At 39.2% G+C, this 23,941-nt stretch overlaps 1 protein-coding gene across 2 annotated transcripts in view; it reads right to left on the reverse strand.

Moving 5' to 3' along the window:
- Positions 1-23,941, reverse strand: part of Dph6 (diphthamine biosynthesis 6) — a 130,939-nt gene that overhangs the window by 25,962 nt on the left and 81,036 nt on the right. For both annotated transcript variants that reach the window (XM_087653300.1, NM_001014181.1), the window contains 2 exon segments: positions 12,811-12,884; positions 11,417-11,535 (listed from right to left, as the gene is read on the reverse strand). In XM_087653300.1, the coding sequence (XP_087509426.1) occupies positions 11,417-11,535; positions 12,811-12,884 (193 nt within the window).

Here is a 23,941-nt window from a genome sequence, read left to right on the forward strand (position 1 = left end):
TTATAATTCAAATAAATAGAAAGCTGACTACATAAATTTGAGTCCAGTAGAAATCAATAAACAAAAGCTCAATTGTAGAATTGTTCCAAGGTTGATGCAGAGCAGAAGCCAAGCTGAGGAAGGAATAGAGCAGGAAACCCTAACAGAAAGTCTGCTTGGTCAACAATTCCAGAAGCTCACACTGGACGGCACAGCATCTGCAACTAAGAGCTATTTCATGAAAGCAGAAACAAAGGGGCTTCTACAGAGCAGGCGGAGGGAAGCCAACCCACAGCGGGCGTCTTCTGTCACGTTTGTTTCACACAGGACTTCACTATGTAGTCTTGGCTACGCCGGACCTCACTATATACCAGGCTTACCCTATGAAATTGAACATTTAAAGACAAACTCAGTTTATGTAATGACATAAGATTTGATGAAGCTGAAATCTAATCTAGAAAAGCAAAAGAATCTCTCATAAAACTCTCATAAAAATTTTTCTCTAAGGAGATGTCTATGTTCAGATTAAGTAATATACATGTCAAAACATTAAAGAAGAATTAATACTAATAACACAGAAATGTTTTTGGACAACAGAAAAAGAGAAAACACTTTGAAGCTTGTGTTATGAAGCCATATTACCCACATCTGTCACTACTATAAAAGAAATTTCTAGACCAGTCATCTTATAAACTTGCATGAGAAAATCCTAAACAGAGTCAGGACAATGAATCAAGCACTGCTTAGAGAACTTGTCACAGACATGTGACACATCCCAGCAGTGCAGGCAAAATGATCTTAACAGATTTACAGAAAATACAATTCTATAAGCACAAGTGCTCTCTGAAGAAGATTATCTTACTTTGGTAGAGATTTATAACAAGCATGGTCACAACATGTTGTTTGAATAACAAAGTAAGAATTTGGATTTAACGCTTCTTAAAAAGCACGTGGTTCAATGGTTGCTTTGATCAACTCAGTTTGACAACTGACAATATGTATCTAAGAATAACAACAACAACAACAACACCAACAAAAAATGACGCAGTTTCATGGTGCTGTGAGCTGCCATGCACCAGAACAACTCTCTTAAGGACACCTTGCTGCTATGAACTTCTGAGCACCTAGACCAAGCAGGTGGAGCCTCTCCATTCAGAAAGCACGGCTTTTGCTTAAATGTTTTTGTTTCACAGAATTAGGTTTCACACACCTTTTTTTTTTTTTGTCAAACACAATTAAACACAGTGGATTTATAACACATATTAATAGTAAACATCATAGTAAGGCTTATTAAAATCTTTCACATGTATTTTGTCCATTATTACTGATTGATTCAATTGTGATGAATAAACTCAGGCTGGGCCTCTGCACTGGCGAGGACCTCTGTGACAAAACAACAGAGATAAAGAAAAGTTCAGGTAAAAGTGAGTAAGAAGAAGGATCACAATCAGAAAGGCTAAAGGTATGAAGCTTTTAAAGGGAAAGATAGACTACGTAACTATGTACACTATCAAAGAATTGATTTACAAAAGTTAATGCACTGAACTATACCAAAATAAACACATTTTCTCCTTTAAAGGTTAACATTAGAGAGTGGTGGAAAAAAAAAAAACCACAGCAGAGTATGAGAACATACTTGAAAAATCACAAATTTTATAAGGGAATTATATTCAGAATTTGTTATACAGCTTATACAACAATTCCAAAATGACAGAAGGGGCTGCAGAGAAGGCTTCGTGGTAGAACATTTGCCTAGCATGGCTTAGACTCTGGGGTTGATCCTACACACATGTGCATATACACTCAAACGATCTGAACTCTCATCATTCACTAAGTATATGAGATGACAACATCATTAGTTACTAGAAATGTATAAAATAATGGCATGAAATGCAATTATATCCACAAGAGAGCTATAGAAAGAAAGAGGAAACACCACATGTTAATAGTATATAAAAAACAAGAAGCCTCCTTGAAAGCTGGTAGGAAACTAAAACGGTAAAAATTACTCTGGCAGTCAATTTGGCAGTTCCTCAAAATTAGATATATAAGGCATCATGATACAGAAATTCTATTCCTAAGCATATAGTCAAGGGAAATGCAAACACATGGTAACAGAAAACTTGCATAAATGTTCACAGGAAGAGTATTCACACTCACCCTTAAGTAAGAAGAACACAATGTTCATGGACAGAAGAGCTTAGTAATATGTAGTATAAAATATCTCTGTGACAGAATATTATATAGACACACAAATACTCAGAAATGACACATGATATAATATGGGTAAAACTTGCAAACATTATTCTTAAGGAGCCTGTCCTACTAGGTCTTATATTGCAGAATTTCATTAGTAAGAAGCCGAAACATGAAAACATATAAAAATAAAAATAACTTTTCTTTTTGGTGGTTGGGCCTGGGAAGAAAAAAAATAGAATTTGAAAGAATTATATTGATAGTGAGCAGGCAAGAAATTTTGGTGGGTTCTAAATTTAGATCTGATAACAACTGAACTTGTACATTTACTTAAAATTACTTTTTGAACTTTAGACATGTATAGAATAAAACAGATGGATTCTTAGAAATAAAGGAGATGAGGGTGATGGTCCAGCTGGGTACTAGAGGGCCTGCCCACCATGTACAAGGTGTTTATGGGTTTGATCTACATAATAACAAAGGCAGGAGGGGGAGTGTACTGTCAGATATTACACAGGTAGAGGCATTGCTATCCTAAGATGATTACTGTTATTTTAAAATCATTTTACTTTGTATGTGTGTGCACTACAATCAAAAGCCCCTAAGTATCATTAAAACACATTGACCAAACTATAGCATGTGCTATTCTTATGTTAACCTAAAGAAGTTTATACAATTTGGACATTTAAAAAATGTTTTAAAGATGGTTATTTGGTATTACTAGAAATCAGGTACTTCCCAAACCCGACCTTAGGGACGCAGTGCCAGAAGCCAAGTCATCTGGCCCTGCTCCTGCAGAGGTCCCTGCCATTGCAGATTGCTCTGTTTCCTTCTTCTCTCATTCTATTTCCCTTGCTCTATCTGTCTGCCTGCCTGTCTGTATCTCTCATGCCTCCACTCGGAGATAGCCTTTCCCCTCTTCCCTCCCCACAACATGATCTCTGTTGCAGCATTCTGACCTACCAAGGTCCTCTGCCTCTAAGTCCTAACAGGTATGTTATACTTAATATAATACTGCTTGGGCATATTATACATTTTTCATAAAAGTATTTTTTATAATTTCATGGATTTTTACCAGTAGTACCCATTCATTAGATTATATCACATCAAATACATGTTCCTTGAGGGTGGTCTTCTAAACCCCTTAGAATTCAGTGATTTTCAACCTCTGGATTGTAACCCTATAGATAGATCACAGATTAGATATCCTTCATATCAGATCTTTACATTATGTAATCAGAAAAGTACAGTTATGAAGTATCAACAAAATAATTTTGTGGTTGAGATCATCACAAAATGAAGAACTGTACTAAAAGGTCTCAACATTAGGAAGGCTGAGAACCACTGCCTTAGATAAACACCTTTTTATTCATTACTTAATAATTAAGCTATGCAGATAATAGAACCTGACTTCTACTAGGCTCTTGTAGATTCCTTAGCAATATTCTTTTGACTCATACTCAGAGTGCAAAGCTTCTACTATTGAACATTGACAAATACACAGTTCATTAGGAATAGCTGTAAGCACTGAAATGATCAAAGCAGTAACTAAGCCACCCCAGAACTTCGTGAGAACCGAAGGTTCTGAATGACCACAGAGAGGCATGCAAACAGCTGGCAGCACTGCTACTTCAGGTGGCACCTTCCTGTCGACTCCCCTTTTTGGTGGAATAAAGGTCCAGAATTTTCTTACCACCTGCTAGGGAGGGTTAGCCCCAGATTGATAAGAGATATCTAAGCTGGGACTCTGGATTACGTCTCTTGACATAACTTTAATTCGCTTGTGCATCGCTTTTCATCTTTTACAATTAACAATGTTTTCATTCATTACCTGTTTTGACATAAATCCTTTCTTCTGTAATTAGGTTTTCTGGTTCAGTAGATGTATTATTAGACCAGAGGGCCAGTAAAACAGTGGTCTTGGTGATAATCTCTTTAGAAGATATCACAGGGTTTGATAAATAATCACAGGACACCAAGCTTTGTGACAGCAGAAAGGTCTTAAATGGCTGAATTGGACGGAAGGTCTGCATATACTTCTACATGCTTTTAAGAATATATATTGTAGATTCATTTGATCAGGTTTTTACACCACTGCTTTCCTCAAGCCTTGTTATCTATTAGTGTAATGGGGGGAAAAGGAAAATTAGAAATGGAAAACATGCTTTGGGTAGTGGAGTTGGCATACTAAGTTTTGTTCACCGATAAGAGTAGCCTGTGTTCTCTAAATGCAACATTAAACGCAGGCCTAGATCTACATCAGAGTTCTATTGCTGTGATAGACACCACAATGTAAAGCATCATGAGAGGAAAGGGTTTATTCCCTTTTTTAAAATTTAATTTAATTTTTTATTAGATATATTTCTTTACTTATATTAAATGTTATTAATGTTATTCCCTTTCCCGGTTTCCTGCCATAACCCCCCCCACACTGGTGTTCCCCCCATTCAGCCCCCTTACCGCCCCCCCTCCCCGGACATTCCCCTGCACTGGGGGGTCCAGCCTTGGCAGGACCAAGGGCTTCCCCTTCCACTGGTGCCCCAACAAGGCCATCCTCTGCTACATATGCAGTTGGAGCCCTTAGCTTATATTCATCACCCTGGAGGTCAGAGCCAGAGCTCAAGGCAGGAGCCAGCATGCAAGAACTGAGCAGACTCCTTGGAGGAGCGCTGCTTACTGACTTGCTCCCATGACTTGCTCAGCCTTCTGTCTTATACAACTCAAGACCACCAACCCTGGGATGGCACCACCCCAGTTAGCTAGTCCTTCTCTCTCAATCATCAATCATGGCTGAATTGCTTAGAGGCTAATCTTGTCAGACACACTTGTGCCACTTCCTTTCCACCTCCCAGTTAGGGCCCCTCCCAGCAGGCTCCTGCCAGTACTTCCTTGGCGATTAACATAACTCTTAAAAACATATTTGATTTTTCTCATGTTCAATTAGTTACTTTATTCAATGGGTAAGGACAAACAGGACACTTAGCTGTGTGATTACAAAACGGTCTTAAATTGCTGAATTGGGAGGAAGGTATATACTTACATATGCTTTCAAAAATATTTACTGTCATGCTGCAAACATATCTTTTTGTTTTTGTTTGTTTTTGGTTTTTTTTGCTGATAATAACTATACATTTATTTAAAGATGATTATTTTATACACATGTAATTTCCATGAATAACTGGCAGTGTAAGCTGTAGGTCATCAGCAGTTTTCAGAGCTGATCAATGTTGATTTTGTGATTATCAACACTGAGCAAGTTTCTCATAACTATGCAGGACAAGGCAGCAGAAGCAGATTTAAGATCTCTTCAGAAGTTGTTGAAAATTCTGTCTTAATCCCAAAGCAAAGTTCACTGGATATTTTTGTTCGTTTGTTCTGAATAATACACAAGTCAGCAACTAGACCAGTGTATTCAAAAGCAAAAATTCTAATATAACACAATCCAAGGATAGATTCATTTGATACTTACATGCTGGGGAGTGACAGTTGGAAAATGTTAGAAATCTTTGTTTTCCAAAATTAAACCATTATATTTCCATAAAGGCAGCTCATGATGTACAGTAGGCTGGAATCTGAGATTGTTTGCAGTGTGGGGCTTGGGACACGCAGAGAACGAAGAACAGGTTTTGTGAACTCAAGGACACAATGACATCACAAGACACCGACGGCAAAACCTGCTAGAAGTACTTCAGGTTCATTTTGTGTTTGATTCTGAATCAACCTTTTGCCATTGTGTGTCCAGAACCCCTTTAGTGTTAATTTATTTTGTGACCTCCTCATTCAGTTATGAAACACTGTATGTGGTTTAAGAAACTAGGCTCCGGAAGACGCAGACATGGGTTGTTGTGCCTTTAAGGACTTAGTTATTTCATTGCTGTGGCGAAATTACATAAATGAAGCAACTTAAGAAAAAAAATTCATTTTGTCTCACAATTTTAGAGATTTCATATGAAGAGGCAGAGAGAGAGAGAGAGGGAGAAACAGATAGAGACAGAGGGAAAGAAGGACAGAAGGACAGAGGGACAAAGACGGAGAGACAGAGACAGCAAGACACAGAGACAGAGTCATGGGAAAGAGACAGAGAGACAGAGATTGAATGATTACATGCATGAGCTGGATCTCTCTGCCTCTGTCTCTCTCTGTCTCTCTGTCTCTGTCTCTGTCTCTCCCCCAACCCCATGTTTAGTTTTTAATAGCCCTGAAACTTGGGATGGAACTACTCACAACTCCAATTCCCCACATGGCAGGTCTTCTTCCCTTAATTTTCTCTGGACATCCTCAGACACACCCCAGAAACACGCCTTGCTAATCTTCAAGGCATCCACAGTCCAATCAGATTGACAATCAAGATTAACCAATAAAGTGGCCTAACCTTGGAGCCAAATAGTAACCTAGGAAGTGAGCAGAGACCATTCCTAACTCAGCATTTATTCATGGTGGGAGGCAAACATACAGAGAGTGACCAAGGGGAGGGTCATGGGGCCATCACAAACACCTATGTATAATGACAGGCAAACATATCTTTAAGGAAGCAGAACAATTTCCAGTGACAGGCAAAACTGGTCTTGAATTTTCTCTCTGGCTGGGATCTCTCTTATTTATATCAAAATGCATCCTGATAAGAGCAGTCCAGATAAGGACTTCCCCTCTCACAAGTGCTGCCACTGATCTTTCAAATCAAGGTACTTACTCTTTTGCCACACGTATGCAATTAATATATTTACAAGAAAATTACATAAGGTCTATCTAAGGGTTTTATTTTAGTTAATGGAAGGATTAGAAGATGTAACAACAGACAATGGGCCTTATTTCCCATCAGTAATTTGATTTTCTAGAAATAGTACCTCCTATGTCCTTCAAAATAAAAAAAAATTCACTAGAGGAGAAAGGAAATACAGATAGAATACAGAATTAGTATAGTTTTATACAGTCCTAAATTTGATTTCAAGCATCATGAAGTTCTGGTGCATGAGATATGCATTTAGACATGTAGACAAGTATGATCTGAAACAGGAAACAAGGGCTTCTTGAGAACAGGATGCTCTATGTCTTGGATTGAGAATGGACCAGATGATCCCATACGGTCACAGAAGCACTGTCATTGTGTCAAAGTGGAAATGACTAATACAGCGTCAACTACTGGGAGAGTTAAATTATACTGTTACAATGGAATATCATCTTGTTGTGAGTGTGGACACAGTACTGCTGTCTCCACAGTGTGGATGGTTCTCATAAACAGCATTTTGTGCCAATGAAGTCACAGACACAGTACAGCATGCAATATGCTTCCATTTATAAGACATTACAAGTCCAGTAGTAGGGTGTGACTTACTTAGGGCACTAGAATATCATGTGTGAGACCCTGCCTTCCCTCCCTTCTCTCCAAAGGTTTAAAAATTAAGAGTAACTTAAATAATTAGGTGAGAGGAGACTTGCCAACGTTGGGAGGGCACGTATTGATGAAGACAGTGGTAGTCATGCTATCGAAACTTGGGAGCTCACTGCAGCTATGCTATATTTCATCAAGGTATATACTTAACACTGATGTAGTTTTTTGTATTTGTTATACTTTAACAGTATTTTCTAAAGAACAAAACACAAGGAACATCTACATTAAGTATATAGAAAAAAAAAACTCTAACATAAATTCAAAGCCAAAAAGGGTATGTTACAGATCACTATGTAGAAAGATGTGATTCATATAACAATAGAGAACAGGTTATTTATAAGTATATTCACAAAGTTCTGAAATATAATTAATTATTATATATGTTTGTAGCTATGGGAAAGATAATGGTTAGAAAAAGAAATGAAGACAAAATACTTATACACCTTTCCTTTTGAAAATGTATGATTTAACAAGAATATTTTCAGTCAATCTCTGACATACAATCAAAACCAAGAATATCTCTAATTCTGTGAGAAACAGTTAAGTGAAACTAGGAAGAAAAGTCTTTATATAATAAGCGGTTAATGTTAGAAACTTCAGTTCACTGGCATGTGCCAGATACTGCTGCAGGCAGCAAAGGTAGAGGCTGAGCCCCTGAGCCCTTCCTACCAACCAAGGAGTCCAGGAGCGTTCTAGACCACTAGGCTCCAGGCCTGCTCCAGGCCAGCATTTCCTCACTATGTCTTTACTGCACCCTTTTGGAATAGTAAAATGTATTCATTGTCATTTTATGTGTTAAGTATAAGATCTGCTTTTTAATTTCATCAGTGATTACAGTTAAGAGATTATCCTGAGTCTTGAGAGACTCTGAACTTTTAAGCAGTATTGAGAAAAACTGCAGGGACTTTTGAAGCTGACTAAACATATTTTGTATTATAATATGTCCATAATCCTTTGGGGGAAAAGGAGTAGCAATTTCTATAGGATCAGATATTTGAATACTAGGTCACCAGTTGGTGTGCTTTTGGGGGCAGGTGTGGCAGAGAACCTTCCAGAGGTGTGTCCTTGCTGGTGGCAGTATGTCACTGGGGGTGGAGGGATGGTTTATGCTTTGGGAGTATATAGCAATTCATTTCCCCTGCTCCTGCTGCCATGTCTGCTACTGCTGTCAGGCTTTCCCTCCATGATGGACTCTAATCCATGTGTACTGTATCTTCCGCAGGTGGCTTTTCATTACAGTGTTGTATTGCAGCAATAGAAAAGCAGCAAATATAGACAACGAGATTATACTATATATTTATTGGTAACATGTTTCACATGTCCATGTAGAATTGAGTTTTTCTATCGTAAAACCATTTTGCAGGAAATGGATTTTCTTTTATCATAAAAGGTTTTATTTGTTAAAATTTTCAGATGATTTTAATGGATGAGGGTGGCTTTGAAACCTATACTTTATCATATATATGTTTCTATACATTTAAAGGGACTGTGATCCTTCAGGAAAATTTCCTTCAATAGTTATTATAATATAGTTTATTAGAATAAACTTCACACATACATATCTACAGGTAGTCAAGAGAAATCATGTGCTACAAATGTTAAAATTAGTCCTCAACTTTTATTAGTTAGATACAAATGGTAAATAAATTAATTCAGTTGTATTCTTTACTCAAAGGTTTGAAACTAGTAATTCAATACTTCTCTTCCGTTCTTTCCCTTTCTTTTTTTAAATCTTTTTTTAAAAGTTTTATTTATTTATTTTATGTATATGAGCACATGGTATCTGTCTTCTGACATACCAGGCCCCATTACAGATGGTTGTGAGTCACCATTTGGTTTCTGGGAATTAAACTCATGACCTCTGGAAGAGAATTTGGTGCTCTTAGCTGCTGAGCCATCTCTCTAGTCCCCTCTCTTCCCCTTCTGAAGCACATGTCAAATGCAGATACACAACACTACTATATATTATCACAAAGGGGGCAAAATCAAACTCTTTGCCTTTATCCTTCTTTCTAATGGTAAGATCTGGTAGTAAAAACAAAACCAAACAAAACCCAGTATCTTCCTGCATGGTATAGGATGAACTTCAGGACAGCACTGTTTCAGCTTAGAAAATTCAACAGAGATTAAGAATCATGGAAAGAAACAGAGTACACTCTGCACAGATTCACATAGAACCCCATCAATAAATATGGCTTCATGTAGACTGTAATCTAAGAGCCTGTCTTAATTAGGGTTTCATTGCTGCGAAGAGACAGCATGATCACAGCAACTCCTATATAAAAAAATATTTATTACAGCTGGCTTACAGTTCAGAGGTTTAGCCCATTATCATCATGGCAGGAGTCAGGGTGGTATCCAGGCAGACATCATGCTTGAGAAGGAACTGAGAGTTCTACAGTTTGATCTGCAGGCTGCAGAAAAAAACTGAGAGCCACCAGGCCTGGCTTGAGCTTCTGAGACCTCAAAACCCACCCGTAGTGACATGCTTTCTCTAACAAGGGCACACCTTGTCCAATAAGGCCACACCTCCTAATAGTGCCATTCCCTATGGGCCTATAGGGGTCATTTTACTCAAAGAACCACTGAGGTGCTCAGTAGGTTTTTCTCATAAACGAGATTACACTTTGTCAATCATTTTCATTTTAACAGTGAAAGAGAATGGCTGCACATTCATTGGAAAGAATTCAGCAAATAGAGCTGAGTGGTATTTACCAAGTATTGTTAAGTGCAGCATCCACCTCCTCACCTTTTCTTAAATGCTATTTGAAAACACAAATTTATTAATAAAATCACTTCAGAGACTGCTGGAGGGGTGAACACTCTGAAGGGATGTTCACAGTTAGGTCTTGCCACCTGAACCTTTGGAGTAATCTTTGTGACGGGTTCATGGATTAAATGCATTGTCCTCAAACATGCATCAAAATGAATACAATAATCTAAGTTCAAAACTGCAATTTCCCTTTGCTCACACTTCAAATAACACTCTCTCTGATGTGCTTTTCTTTCATGATTCTTGACAAAAAAAAAGGCTCCTTTAAAAATAATACAAAGAAAAGCATTCTGTTCAATATTAAGAATGATAAAATACGGGGTTGGGGATTTAGCTCAGTGGTAGAGCACTTGCCTAGCAAGCACAAGGCCCTGGGTTCAGTCCCCAGCTCCGAAAAAAAAAAGAAAAGAAAAAAAAATGTTAAAATACAAGGTAAATGTTTGGTGACAACTATGTAATTTAAGAGGCTTCCAAAAGAAGGAGGAGGAGGAGGAGAAAGGGGAGGAGGAAGAGGAAGAGGAGGAGAAGAAGGAGGAGGAGGAGGAGGAGGAGGAGAAGAAGGAGGAGGAAAGGGAGGAGGAAGAGGAAGAGGAGGAGAAGAAGGAGGAGGAGGAGGAGGAGGAGGAGGAAAGGGAGGAGGAAGAGGAAGAGGAGGAGAAGGAGGAGGAGGAGGAGAAGAAGGAGGAGGAGGAGGACACAAAAGACAAGAATCACCCCAACAATTCCTGTATTTTCTGTTTACATTAACCTTAACTCCAAATTAGACAGGAACTTAGAAAACCATATTATCAGTTTTAATCACTAAGCATATACTTCACATGAGATTCTCTCTCTCTCTCTCTCTCTCTCACACACACACACACACACACACACACACACACACACACACACACATGCACGCACGCACACACACACGCACACACACACACACACATGCACGCACACACACACACAAGCACACACACAAGCACGGTACTCACGTCATTTGTGACGTCACATGCTTATGTAATAATCACCGACCCTTCTTCCATCCATATCCATGGGGTAGTGGACAACTGTTCTGAAAATTGGTTACATACCCAAAGCTGCTACTTTGATGATAATAGCCTCGATATTAGATGCTATCATCTCTCGGAGCAAATCTTCCTGGTTTCTCTGCCAAAGGTAAGCTAAAGGCTGGAGATTGAGTCGTTTACATCTGCAAAGTAAAAAGGAAAAAAAATCAAATGATATGTTTTTATCTCATTAGCATATTAGGGTCCCCAGCAACATGATTTTAAATATAATGTTTCTTTCGAGGATTTTAAACATTTATAATGGTCTGTCCCTCCCTCCTTCCTTCCTTCTTCCCTCCCTCCCTTCCTTCCTTCCTTCTTTCCTTCCTTCCTTCCTTCCTTCCTTCCTTCCTTCCTTCCTTCCTTCCTTCCTTTGTTAAAATGCCTTGTGGTGACAGAGATAGCTCACAGAATAAAGGCACTTGACTTGCTGTCTGAGTTCATTTCTGGAAATCTCATGGTGAAAGGAGAGAAATAACTCCTATAAGTTGTCCACTGAACTCCACAAGTGCATCATGGGATGCACATATCCACATTCTCACATACATATACACATCCACAAACACAAATGGTGAAAAATGAAAAAATAAAAAAATGTCTAAATCAATGCCCAACAGCATATCAATGCCAATTAATAACTATTCTCATTTATAATGCTTCCATAGGTTGGAAAATAGAGGAAGGCATGGTTACACAAACAGATGTGATAATCTCATGCAAGTTTATCACAAGTTTACAAGAATTTATCAGAATCTTCATACTCTGAAGAGTCTAGGGCAACAGGAAAGGAAAGTTCTTAACTGTTTTGAGACCGTTTGGCTAGGTTTTAGAAGAACTGGCTTGCTGATAGAAAAGTATTACCTATACCTCAGGCCAAAAGCTCAATGTATTATTTATTTATATATTGAATTTAACCAAAATTCATGAGAATACTTGGTTTGTCCATGGGGTATGGTCGCTGAGAAGCTGCGCATGTTCCAGTGGATGAGCATGTATCACGTGCACATAGACAACACTTTTCAGACTCTGTCACTGAAGAGCAGCAAAGGAGGGGCAGGAGGCAAGCAGGGCATCAAGGGGAAGACTTGCAGGTTCTTAGAGGAGGTAGGGGGAAGAGTGGGGTTATGGCAATATTTAGTTGTATACACATCTGAATTTCTCAAAGGAAAAAAGTAGAAGACGTGGCTTTTGTTAGTTGGGTAAGGATATGGTTAGCTCTGTACAGCATGCATAACATATTTAATCATGTTTGAGGCACAATTATTTATTTTTTATTCATTAGCAGTGCTTTTTATTTTTGGAGGAGTTTGGGATTACATTTCTAGCCTTGCATGTTCCGAGCGCACATTCTGACACTAGGCTTAGTCCTCAACCCCAATTTTTAGATTAGTTGTTTAGACAAATTGGTGTTCTCTTACACATTTTCTACTCGTACACGCTGATAGTCAGAAAGTATAGCACCTACTGATACCCCTTCTATTTCTTCTTTTTCCTGAAAATGAAAGAGAAACACGTAAGTTAAAAACTAGGCATCTGGTTTGTATCATACTCCAAAAATTACACACGAACTGCATATTATCTAAGAAGGTACCTTTAGACAGAAGTTAGTCCTGCAAATACATATTTAGAAAAATTATCTGTACAGACATGTTAATCATCCACCCAGTGGCAACAAAAGTAATTACTCCTTTACTAAATTTTAACAACAGACCTGCTTTCATTGAGAAAGAAATGACTTACAAGCAGTTCCAAAATGTTTTTACATTCATATATTTAATGACACTGAAATTCAACAGACAGTCTTAAGAAAATTCTTCCAAGGACAATATTTCCCCAGACTGAATAATTTATAAAATTTGCACAATAGTACTATAGAACTATTATAATAATTATAAATAATTTAATATGATATTATATACAGTAAAAGACCTAAAAAAATAGTGCTGTATGGTGCTATAGTTTTGAAAAATGATGAGCAGCACAGAGTCATCTAATAATCAGAAAAGGTTAAGGCACTGCCTAGTATCATATATGCAGAATTCGCACACAGCAAGTAGGAGTGGATTCTCCTTAATACAGTCTGAAATGAGAACATCAGTATGGTCCCCAGAGGTAAAGGTCTTTGTCCAACACACTCATGAATGAACTGAAGGAGAATGTAAATTCACATGTGACCATGTTTGCAGATAGCCTGAAGCTACAGTGGCTCTAAAGACAAATGGGAATCAAATATAACGACAACATAGGGATTTAAGAGAATAGGTCTAGAATGAGATGCTGTTAAAAGTACAATACAGTTAACCAAGGGAGGAATAATACACAGCAACAATATGAACAAGGAAAAGGCCATTTATAATACAGATATGAAGGGAGTGACTCGGGGTAATTACTATTAATATTCTGAGCAAAAATTCTCTGATATGTGTAAGAGAAAATCCATCAGCATAATAATGAAAGAAGAAATCAGTTAAGATAAAGTCTTCATTGCTAACACATTTGTTTTACTAACCATTGCAACTTGACAATTGAAGTAATAGTGTTTCCACAAATGGTTGAGTGTGTGTGTGTGTGTGTATGCGTGTTTCTCTTCTGTTGGATTTAATGATGTGGAATTATTTATTTCTGGTGTTTTTGTGAGTGCAGTTAATCTTATTCAGTTGGGAGTTTTCCTTCTAGTATCCTCTGTAAGTCTGGGTTAATAGAAAGGTACTGTTTGATTTTTGATTTTGTTGTGGAATATCTTGGTTTCTCCTTCTATGGTGACTGAAAGTTTTGTATTTTCTTAGGGTCTACAAGAACTTTGCCCAGGCTCTTCTAGGTTTTTGAGTCTCAGATGAGAAATTGGGTATAATTCTGATCTGGCTTTATGTGTTACTTGGACTTCTTCTAATGATGCCTTTAAAATTCTCTTTGCTCTGTACATTTAGTTTTTGATTATTATGTGGCAGGAGGATTTTCGTTTATGGTCTAATCTAACTGGTGCTCTGTAAGCTTCATGTCCACTCATAGGCACCTCTTTAAGTTAGGGAAATTTTCTTCTATGACTGTACTGAAGAAGTTTTCTGGGCCTGTCACGTAGTAGTGAAGGTACCAAAAGATCAACATTTTAGTTGTCATCCTGTTACATATCTCTGAAGTTCTAGCCTAATAAATTATGAAGCACTGTTACATATATGTAACATATATCTTACATATCCATATTTATATGTATTTGTATCTATTGCTATGTTAATTATGGAAACAAGGACAAGGTATAGACACAGGTGAGACCTTTCCATAAACAATGTTAATAGCAGAAGAAAACCACCCAATGACTGGCAAATGAGATTACATGAAATTAAAAGGCTCTGTATAGAAACAAAAACTACAAGCAGAAAATAGAAGCATTCAGAATGTGACACAAACTTGCCAGCTATTTTCTAGACAAGGAACTGATATCTATAATATATTTGGAACTGCAAAAATCAAGTTCCAAAACAGACAAATCTTAGAACAATAAGTGGGTTAACAAGTGAAACCAATCTCAAATGAAGAAATACCAATAAACATGGTCAAGACATATTTTAAAAACGTTAACCATCCTTAGTGATCAAGGAAATGTAAATTAAAATTAGTGTTCCTGCTGAAATTTACTGCCAGTGACACAGAGGAGAGTCAACTTGGGAAAGGGAATCTCAGCTGAGGAGCTGCCATGATCAGATCGGCCTATGCGTATGTCACTGGTGCACTTTCTTGAGTGCTAACTAATATGGGAGGTACACCACCTTCTGGGCTGTAAGATCTCTAGGCCAGTGTGTCTGGGCTCTATTAAACACCTAGTTAAGCACTAGCCAGGAAGCAGCAATACTCCATGGACTCTCAGTTCTGATTGAGGTTCCTGCCTGAGCTTCCCTCTATGAACTATAGAATATGAGATGAAAGACTTTCTTCCCTAAGTTTTGTTAGCGTTTTGTCATCACTATAGAAAGCACGCCAGAACAGTCTTTGAGAGCAACACTCAGAAACACAAATAAAATATAGCATTATTATTCTCATATGTGATTCCTAGATTTAAATTTTCATTTATACCCGAGGATCCCGGCCCGCAGCAGCTCTCTGCTCCCAGACCCGGTGAGAGAGAGAACCAACCGCCTGGTCAGGTGGGCACTCCTGAGGCTGCAGAGCGGAAGAGACCACCAACACTGCTCACCCCTGCCCACATCCCTGGCCCAAGAGGAAACTGTATAAGGCCTCTGGGCTCCCGTGGGGGAGGGCCCAGGAGCAGCAGGACCCCTGCCAGAGACACCGCCTGAACCTGAAAGAAACAGACCGGATAAACAGTTCTCTGCAACCAAATCCCGTGGGAGGGAGAGCTAAACCTACAGAGAGGCAGACACGCCTGGGAAACCAGAAGAGACTGCACTCTGCACACATCTCTGACGCCAGAGGAAAACACCTAACGCCATCTGGAACCCTGGTGCACTGAAGCTCCCGGAAGGGGCGGCACAGGTCTTCCTGGTTGCTGCCTCTGCAGAGAGCCCCTGGGCAGCACCCCACGAGCGAACCTGAGCCTTGGGACCACAGGTAAGACCAAATTTTCTGCTGCAAGAAAGCTGCCTGGTGAGCTTGGGACAAACGGAAGCAGAATTTCTCTAGGACCAGGCACGTTCTGTGTTTACCAGAAGTCCCACACCCGCGGATCCCGGCCCGCAGCAGCTCTCTACTCCCAGACCCGGTGAGAGAGAGAACCAACCGCCTGGTCAGGTGGGCACTCCTGAGGCTGCAGAGCGGAAGAGACCACCAACACTGCTCACCCCTGCCCACATCCCTGGCCCAAGAGGAAACTGTATAAGGCCTCTGGGCTCCCGTGGGGGAGGGCCCAGGAGCAGCAGGACACCTGCCAGAGACACCACCGGACCCTGAAGGAAACAGACAGGATAAACAGTTCTCTGCACCCAAATCCCGTGGGAGGGAGAGCTAAACCTTCAGAGAGGCAGACAAGCCTGGGAAACCAGAAGAGACTGCTCCCTGCACACACATCTCGGACGCCAGAGGAAAAAGCCAAAGACCATCTGGAACACTGGTGCACTGAAGCTCCCGGAAGGGGCGGCACAGGTCTTCCTGGTTGCTGCCGCTGCAGAGAGCCCCTGAGCAGCACCCCACGAGCGAACCTGAGCCTCGGGACCACAGGTAAGACCAAATTTTCTGCTGCAAGAAAGCTGCCTGGTGAACTCAAGACACAGGCCCACAGGAACAGCTGAAGACCTGTAGAGAGGAAAAACTACACGCCAGAAAGCAGAACACTCTGTCCCCATAACTGACTGAAAGAGAGGAAAACAGGTCTACAGCACTCCTGACACACAGGCTTATAAGACAACTAGCCACTGTCAGAAATAGCAGAACAAAGTAACACTAGAGATAATCTGATGGCGAGAGGCAAGCGCAGGAACCCAAGCAACAGAAACCAAGACTACATGCCATCATCGGAGCCCAATTCTCCCACCAAAACAAACATGGAATATCCAAACACACCAGAAAAGCAAGATCTAGTTTCAAAATCATATTTGATCATGATGCTGGAGGACTTCAAGAAAGACATGAACACACTTAGGGAAGCACAGGAAAACATTAATAAACAAGTAAAAGCCTACAGAGAGGAATCGCAAAAATCCCTGAAAGAATTCCAGGAAAACACAATGAAACAGTTGAAGGAATTAAAAATGGAAATAGAAGCAATCAAGAAAGAACACATGGAAACAACCCTGGATATAGAAAACCAAAAGAAGAGACAAGGAGCTGTAGATACAAGCTTCACCAACAGAATACAAGAGATGGAAGAGAGAATCTCAGGAGCAGAAGATTCCATAGAAATCATTGACTCAACTGTCAAAGATAATGTAAAGCGGAAAAAGCTACTGGTCCAAAACATACAGGAAATCCAGGACTCAATGAGAAGATCAAACCTAAGGATAATAGGTATAGAAGAGAGTGAAGACTACCAGCTCAAAGGACCAGTAAATATCTTCAACAAAATCATAGAAGAAAACTTCCCTAACCTAAAAAAAGAGATACCCATAGACATACAAGAAGCCTACAGAACTCCAAACAGATTGGACCAGAAAAGAAACACCTCCCGTCACATAATTGTCAAAACACCAAACGCACAAAATAAAGAAAGAATATTAAAAGCAGTAAGGGAAAAAGGTCAAGTAACATATAAAGGGAGACCTATCAGAATCACACCAGACTTCTCGCCAGAAACTATGAAGGCCAGAAGATCCTGGACTGATGTTATACAGACCCTAAGAGAACACAAATGCCAGCCCAGGTTACTGTATCCAGCAAAACTCTCAACATTGATGGAGAAACCAAGATATTCCATGACAAAACCAAATTTACACAATATCTTTCTACAAATCCAGCACTACAAAGGATAATAAATGGTAAAGCCCAACATAAGGAGGCAAGCTATACCCTAGAAGAAGCAAGAAACTAATCGTCTTGGCAACAAAACAAAGAGAATGAAAGCACACAAACATAACCTCACATCCAAATATGAATATAACGGGAAGCAATAATCACTATTCCTTAATATCTCTCAATATCAATGGCCTCAACTCCCCAATAAAAAGACATAGATTAACAAACTGGATACGCAACGAGGACCCTGCATTCTGCTGCCTACAGGAAACACACCTCAGAGACAAAGACAGACACTACCTCAGAGTGAAAGGCTGGAAAACAACTTTCCAAGCAAATGGTCAGAAGAAGCAAGCTGGAGTAGCCATTCTAATATCAAATAAAATCAATTTCCAACTAAAAGTCATCAAAAAAGATAAGGAAGGACACTTCATATTCATCAAAGGAAAAATCAACCAAGATGAACTCTCAATCCTAAATATCTATGCCCCAAATACAAGGGCACCTACATACGTAAAAGAAACCTTACTAAAGCTCAAAACACACATTGGACCTCACACAATAATAGTGGGAGATTTCAACACCCCACTCTCATCAATGGACAGATCATGGAAACAGAAGTTAAACAGTGATGTCGACAGACTAAGAGAAGTCATGAGCCAAATGGACTTAACAGATATTTATAGAACATTCTATCCTAAAGCAAAAGGATATACCTTCTTCTCAGCTCCTCATGGTACTTTCTCCAAAATTGACCATATAATTGGTCAAAAAACGGGCCTCAACAGGTACAGAAAGATAGAAATAATCCCATGCGTGCTATCGGACCACCACGGCCTAAAACTGGTCTTCAATAACAATAAGGGAAGAATGCCCACATATACGTGGAAATTGAACAATGCTCTACTCAATGATAACCTGGTCAAGGAAGAAATAAAGAAAGAAATTAAAAACTTTTTAGAATTTAATGAAAATGAAGATACAACATACTCAAACTTATGGGACACAATGAAAGCTGTGCTAAGAGGAAAACTCATAGCGCTGAGTGCCTGCAGAAAGAAACAGGAAAGAGCATATGTCAGCAGCTTGACAGCACACCTAAAAGCTCGAGAACAAAAAGAAGCAAATACACCCAGGAGGAGTAGAAGGCAGGAAATAATCAAACTCAGAGCTGAAATCAACCAAGTAGAAACAAAAAGGACCATAGAAAGAATCAACAGAACCAAAAGTTGGTTCTTTGAGAAAATCAACAAGATAGATAAACCCTTAGCCAGACTAACGAGAGGACACAGAGAGTGTGTCCAAATTAACAAAATCAGAAATGAAAAGGGAGACATAACTACAGATTCGGAGGAAATTCAAAAAATCATCAGATCTTACTATAAAAACCTATATTCAACAAAATTTGAAAATCTTCAGGAAATGGACAATTTCCTAGACAGATACCAGGTATCGAGGTTAAATCAGGAACAGATAAACCAGTTAAACAACCCCATAACTCCTAAGGAAATAGAAGCAGTCATTAAAGGTCTCCCAACCAAAAAGAGCCCAGGTCCAGACGGGTTTAGTGCAGAATTCTATCAAACCTTCATAGAAGACCTCATACCAATATTATCCAAACTATTCCACAAAATTGAAACAGATGGAGCCCTACCGAATTCCTTCTACGAAGCCACAATTACTCTTATACCTAAACCACACAAAGACACAACAAAGAAAGAGAACTTCAGACCAATTTCCCTTATGAATATCGACGCAAAAATACTCAACAAAATTCTGGCAAACCGAATTCAAGAGCACATCAAAACAATCATCCACCATGATCAAGTAGGCTTCATCCCAGGCATGCAGGGATGGTTTAATATACGGAAAACCATCAACGTGATCCATTATATAAACAAACTGAAAGAACAGAACCACATGATCATTTCATTAGATGCTGAGAAAGCATTTGACAAAATTCAACACCCCTTCATGATAAAAGTCCTGGAAAGAATAGGAATTCAAGGCCCATACCTAAACATAGTAAAAGCCATATACAGCAAACCAGTTGCTAACATTAAACTAAATGGAGAGAAACTTGAAGCAATCCCACTAAAATCAGGGACTAGACAAGGCTGCCCACTCTCTCCCTACTTATTCAATATAGTTCTTGAAGTTCTAGCCAGAGCAATCAGACAACAAAAGGAGATCAAAGGGATACAGATCGGAAAAGAAGAGGTCAAAATATCACTATTTGCAGATGACATGATAGTATATTTAAGTGATCCCAAAAGTTCCACCAGAGAACTACTAAAGCTGATAAACAACTTCAGCAAAGTGGCTGGGTATAAAATTAACTCAAATAAATCAGTTGCCTTCCTCTATACAAAAGAGAAACAAGCCGAGAAAGAAATTAGGGAAACGACACCCTTCATAATAGACCCAAATAATATAAAGTACCTCGGTGTGACTTTAACCAAGCAAGTAAAAGATCTGTACAATAAGAACTTCAAGACACTGAGGAAAGAAATTGAAGAAGACCTCAGAAGATGGAAAGATCTCCCATGCTCATGGATTGGCAGGATTAATATAGTAAAAATGGCCATTTTACCAAAAGCAATCTACAGATTCAATGCAATCCCCATCAAAATACCAATCCAATTCTTCAAAGAGTTAGACAGAACAATTTGCAAATTCATCTGGAATAACAAAAAACCCAGGATAGCTAAAGCTATCCTCAACAATAAAAGAACTTCAGGGGGAATCACTATCCCTGAACTCAAGCAGTATTACAGAGCAATAGTGATAAAAACTGCATGGTATTGGTACAGAGACAGACAGATAGACCAATGGAATAGAATTGAAGACCCAGAAATGAACCCACACACCTATGGTCACTTGATTTTTGACAAAGGAGCCAAAACCATCCAATGGAAAAAAGATAGCATTTTCAGCAAATGGTGCTGGTTCAACTGGAGGGCAACATGTAGAAGAATGCAGATCGATCCATGCTTATCACCCTGTACAAAGCTTAAGTCCAAGTGGATCAAGGACCTCCACATCAAACCAGACACACTCAAACTAATAGAAGAAAAACTAGGGAAGCATCTGGAACACATAGGCACTGGAAAAAATTTCCTGAACAAAACACCAATGGCTCATGCTCTAAGATCAAGAATCGACAAATGGGATCTCATAAAACTGCAAAGCTTCTGTAAGGCAAAGGACACTGTGGTTAGGACAAAACGGCAACCAACAGATTGGGAAAAGATCTTTACCAATCCTACAACAGATAGAGGCCTTATATCCAAAATATACAAAGAACTCAAGAAGTTAGACCGCAGGGAAACAAATAACCCTATTAAAAAATGGGGTTCAGAGCTAAACAAAGAATTCACAGCTGAGGAATGCCGAATGGCTGAGAAACACCTAAAGAAATGTTCAACATCTTTAGTCATAAGGGAAATGCAAATCAAAACAACCCTGAGATTTCACCTCACACCAGTGCGATTGGCTAAGATCAAAAACTCAGGTGACAGCAGATGCTGGCGAGGATGTGGAGAAAGAGGAACACTCCTCCATTGTTGGTGGGATTGCAGACTGGTAAAACCATTCTGGAAATCAGTCTGGAGGTTCCTCAGAAAATTGGACATTGAACTGCCTGAGGATCCAGCTATACCTCTCTTGGGCATAAACCCAAAAGATGCCTCAACATATAAAAGAGACACGTGCTCCACTATGTTCATCGCAGCCTTATTTATAATAGCCAGAAAATGGAAAGAACCCAGATGCCCTTCAACAGAGGAATGGATACAGAAAATGTGGTACATCTACACAATGGAATACTAACTCAGCTATCAAAAACAACGAGTTTATGAAATTCGTAGGCAAATGGTTGGAACTGGAAAATATCATCCTGAGTGAGCTAACCCAATCACAGAAAGACATACATGGTATGCACTCATTGATAAGTGGCTATTAGCCCAAATGCTTGAATTACCCTAGATCCCTAGAACAAACGAAACTCAAGACGGATGATCAAAATGTGAATGCTTCACTCCTTCTTTAAATGAGGAAAAAGAATACCCTTGGCAGGGAAGGGAGAGGCAAAGATTAAAACAGAGACTGAAGGAACACCCATTCAGAGCCTGCCCCACATGTGGCCCATACATATACAGCCACCCAATTAGACAAGATGGATGAAGCAAAGAAGTGCAGACCGACAGGAGCCGGATGTAGATCGCTCCTGAGAGACACAGCCAGAATACAGCAAATATAGAGGCGAATGCCAGCAGCAAACCACTGAACTGAGAATAGGTCCCCTATTGAAGGAATCAGAGAAAGAACTGGAAGAGCTTGAAGGGGCTCGAGACCCCAAAAGTACAACAATGCCAAGCAACCAGAGCTTCCAGGGACTAAGCCACTACCTAAAGACTATACATGGACTGACCCTGGACTCTGACCCCATAGGTAGCAATGAATATCCTAGTAAGAGCACCAGTGGAAGGGGAAGCCCTGGGTCCTGCTAAGACTGAACCCCCAGTGAACTAGTCTATGGGGGGAGGGCGGCAATGGGGGGAGGGTTGGGAGGGGAACACCCATAAGGAAGGGGAGGGGGGAGGGGGATGTTTGCCCGGAAACCGGGAAAGGGAATAACACTCGAAATGTATATAAGAAATACTCAAGTTAATAAAAAAATTTTTTTCATTTATATGTATATGAGTGTTTATGGATACAGGGCTAGAAAGGAAAGAATGAAGAGGGGAAAAGGCTGTAAGGAATTGGGGAGGAGAAAAGGGTAATAGAATATAAGAAATCAAAAGAAAGACTATGGGAGACTAGAAGAGGAGAGGATGTAGGAAAGGGCAGGGGAGAGGAACATCAGGGAAAACCAAGTCACTACAAAACAGCATTCTGAACATTGCCTTGCATACTAATCATTAAAAATTATTAAAATATTTTGCAATTAACAAAAAATTTAATTTTTTAAATAATTTAATTGGGTCAAAAAGACCAGAAATGGACTTTGTCTTATGGAACAGACCTCCAAACCAATCAAGGAGCACTCGTTTGTTCCTACAGCACACACTCCGCTGTTACACCAGTGAGCACATCTTGCCTAGTGAGTTTGCACTGCACTCCCTAGGGTTTTCTCCTGGGCAGGACTATTGATTCCTGATAGAGGTGCCCATCCCTGTGACCACAGCAGTCTGCACTGTGTCCCTGCTTTGCCACGACCCCCCGACCGCTGCTGGAGCACCTGAGACCCTATCTGACTTTCCATCTGCTCCTCCACTTGTGACCACTTCCACCCTGGACCACTTTCTTTTTAATGCGGTCAGAAAATAACCACGACCTTTAAAGACCTGCCTCTTACATGTTTGTCTTCAGTTCTTTGAAAAAAAAGGTCTCACTGGGGTTTTTGTTCTAGCAAAGTCAACATAAAGCATAAGTCAGTAAATGTCTAAAGTTTAATAAAGTTGACCATGAAAATTTACAATGTTTCTGTATTTCCCCAACCACCTACAACACAACTAAGAAAATAATATTCTGCAAAATATATGACAGCAATAGATATCTTTGTTTTAAGTAAGTGAGGCATAGGTTAACCAACTAGTAGAAAAAAATGACAAAACTATAATAATATGCAATTTTACGAGACTACATACAAATGATGTCAAGACTTTTAAAAAGTAAAGAAAATACAGCTCAAAAGTAGGCAAATTTATAAGAATTATTTTATATTTTGAAATGTAATAACCATTCATAGCTGATGAGGATACGGGAAGTACATAGCTGCGGACACCATGCTAAGTTAGGTGCTATACATGCATTCTGAAGGGCCATTTCACAGTGTATACCATCCTGGTCTCACAAACATTGTATTTTCTTTAATACCAACAAATAACAGTCTGTGAAAGTAACTATAAACAAGTTATAGGTGAGGATATCCATCAAATTTATATTGTACATAAAATTTGAAGAAAACCTGGAAAATTATAAAATCCCAAATAATAGGAATAGTTGAACAAATCATAGAATATTATGAAGAAAAAATAAAAGTAGTCATGGAAAACACATTTTGCAAGGATATAAAGATGTGAAACAATTTATGATAGAAAATTAGCTGAAAGAAATGTACATCAAATAAAAACACATGTTTTAAAA

This window comes from Rattus norvegicus, chromosome 3 (genome assembly GCF_021556685.1).
Source record: "Rattus norvegicus strain SHRSP/BbbUtx chromosome 3, alternate assembly SHRSP_T2T, whole genome shotgun sequence".
NCBI classification, from domain to species: Eukaryota; Metazoa; Chordata; class Mammalia; order Rodentia; family Muridae; genus Rattus; species Rattus norvegicus.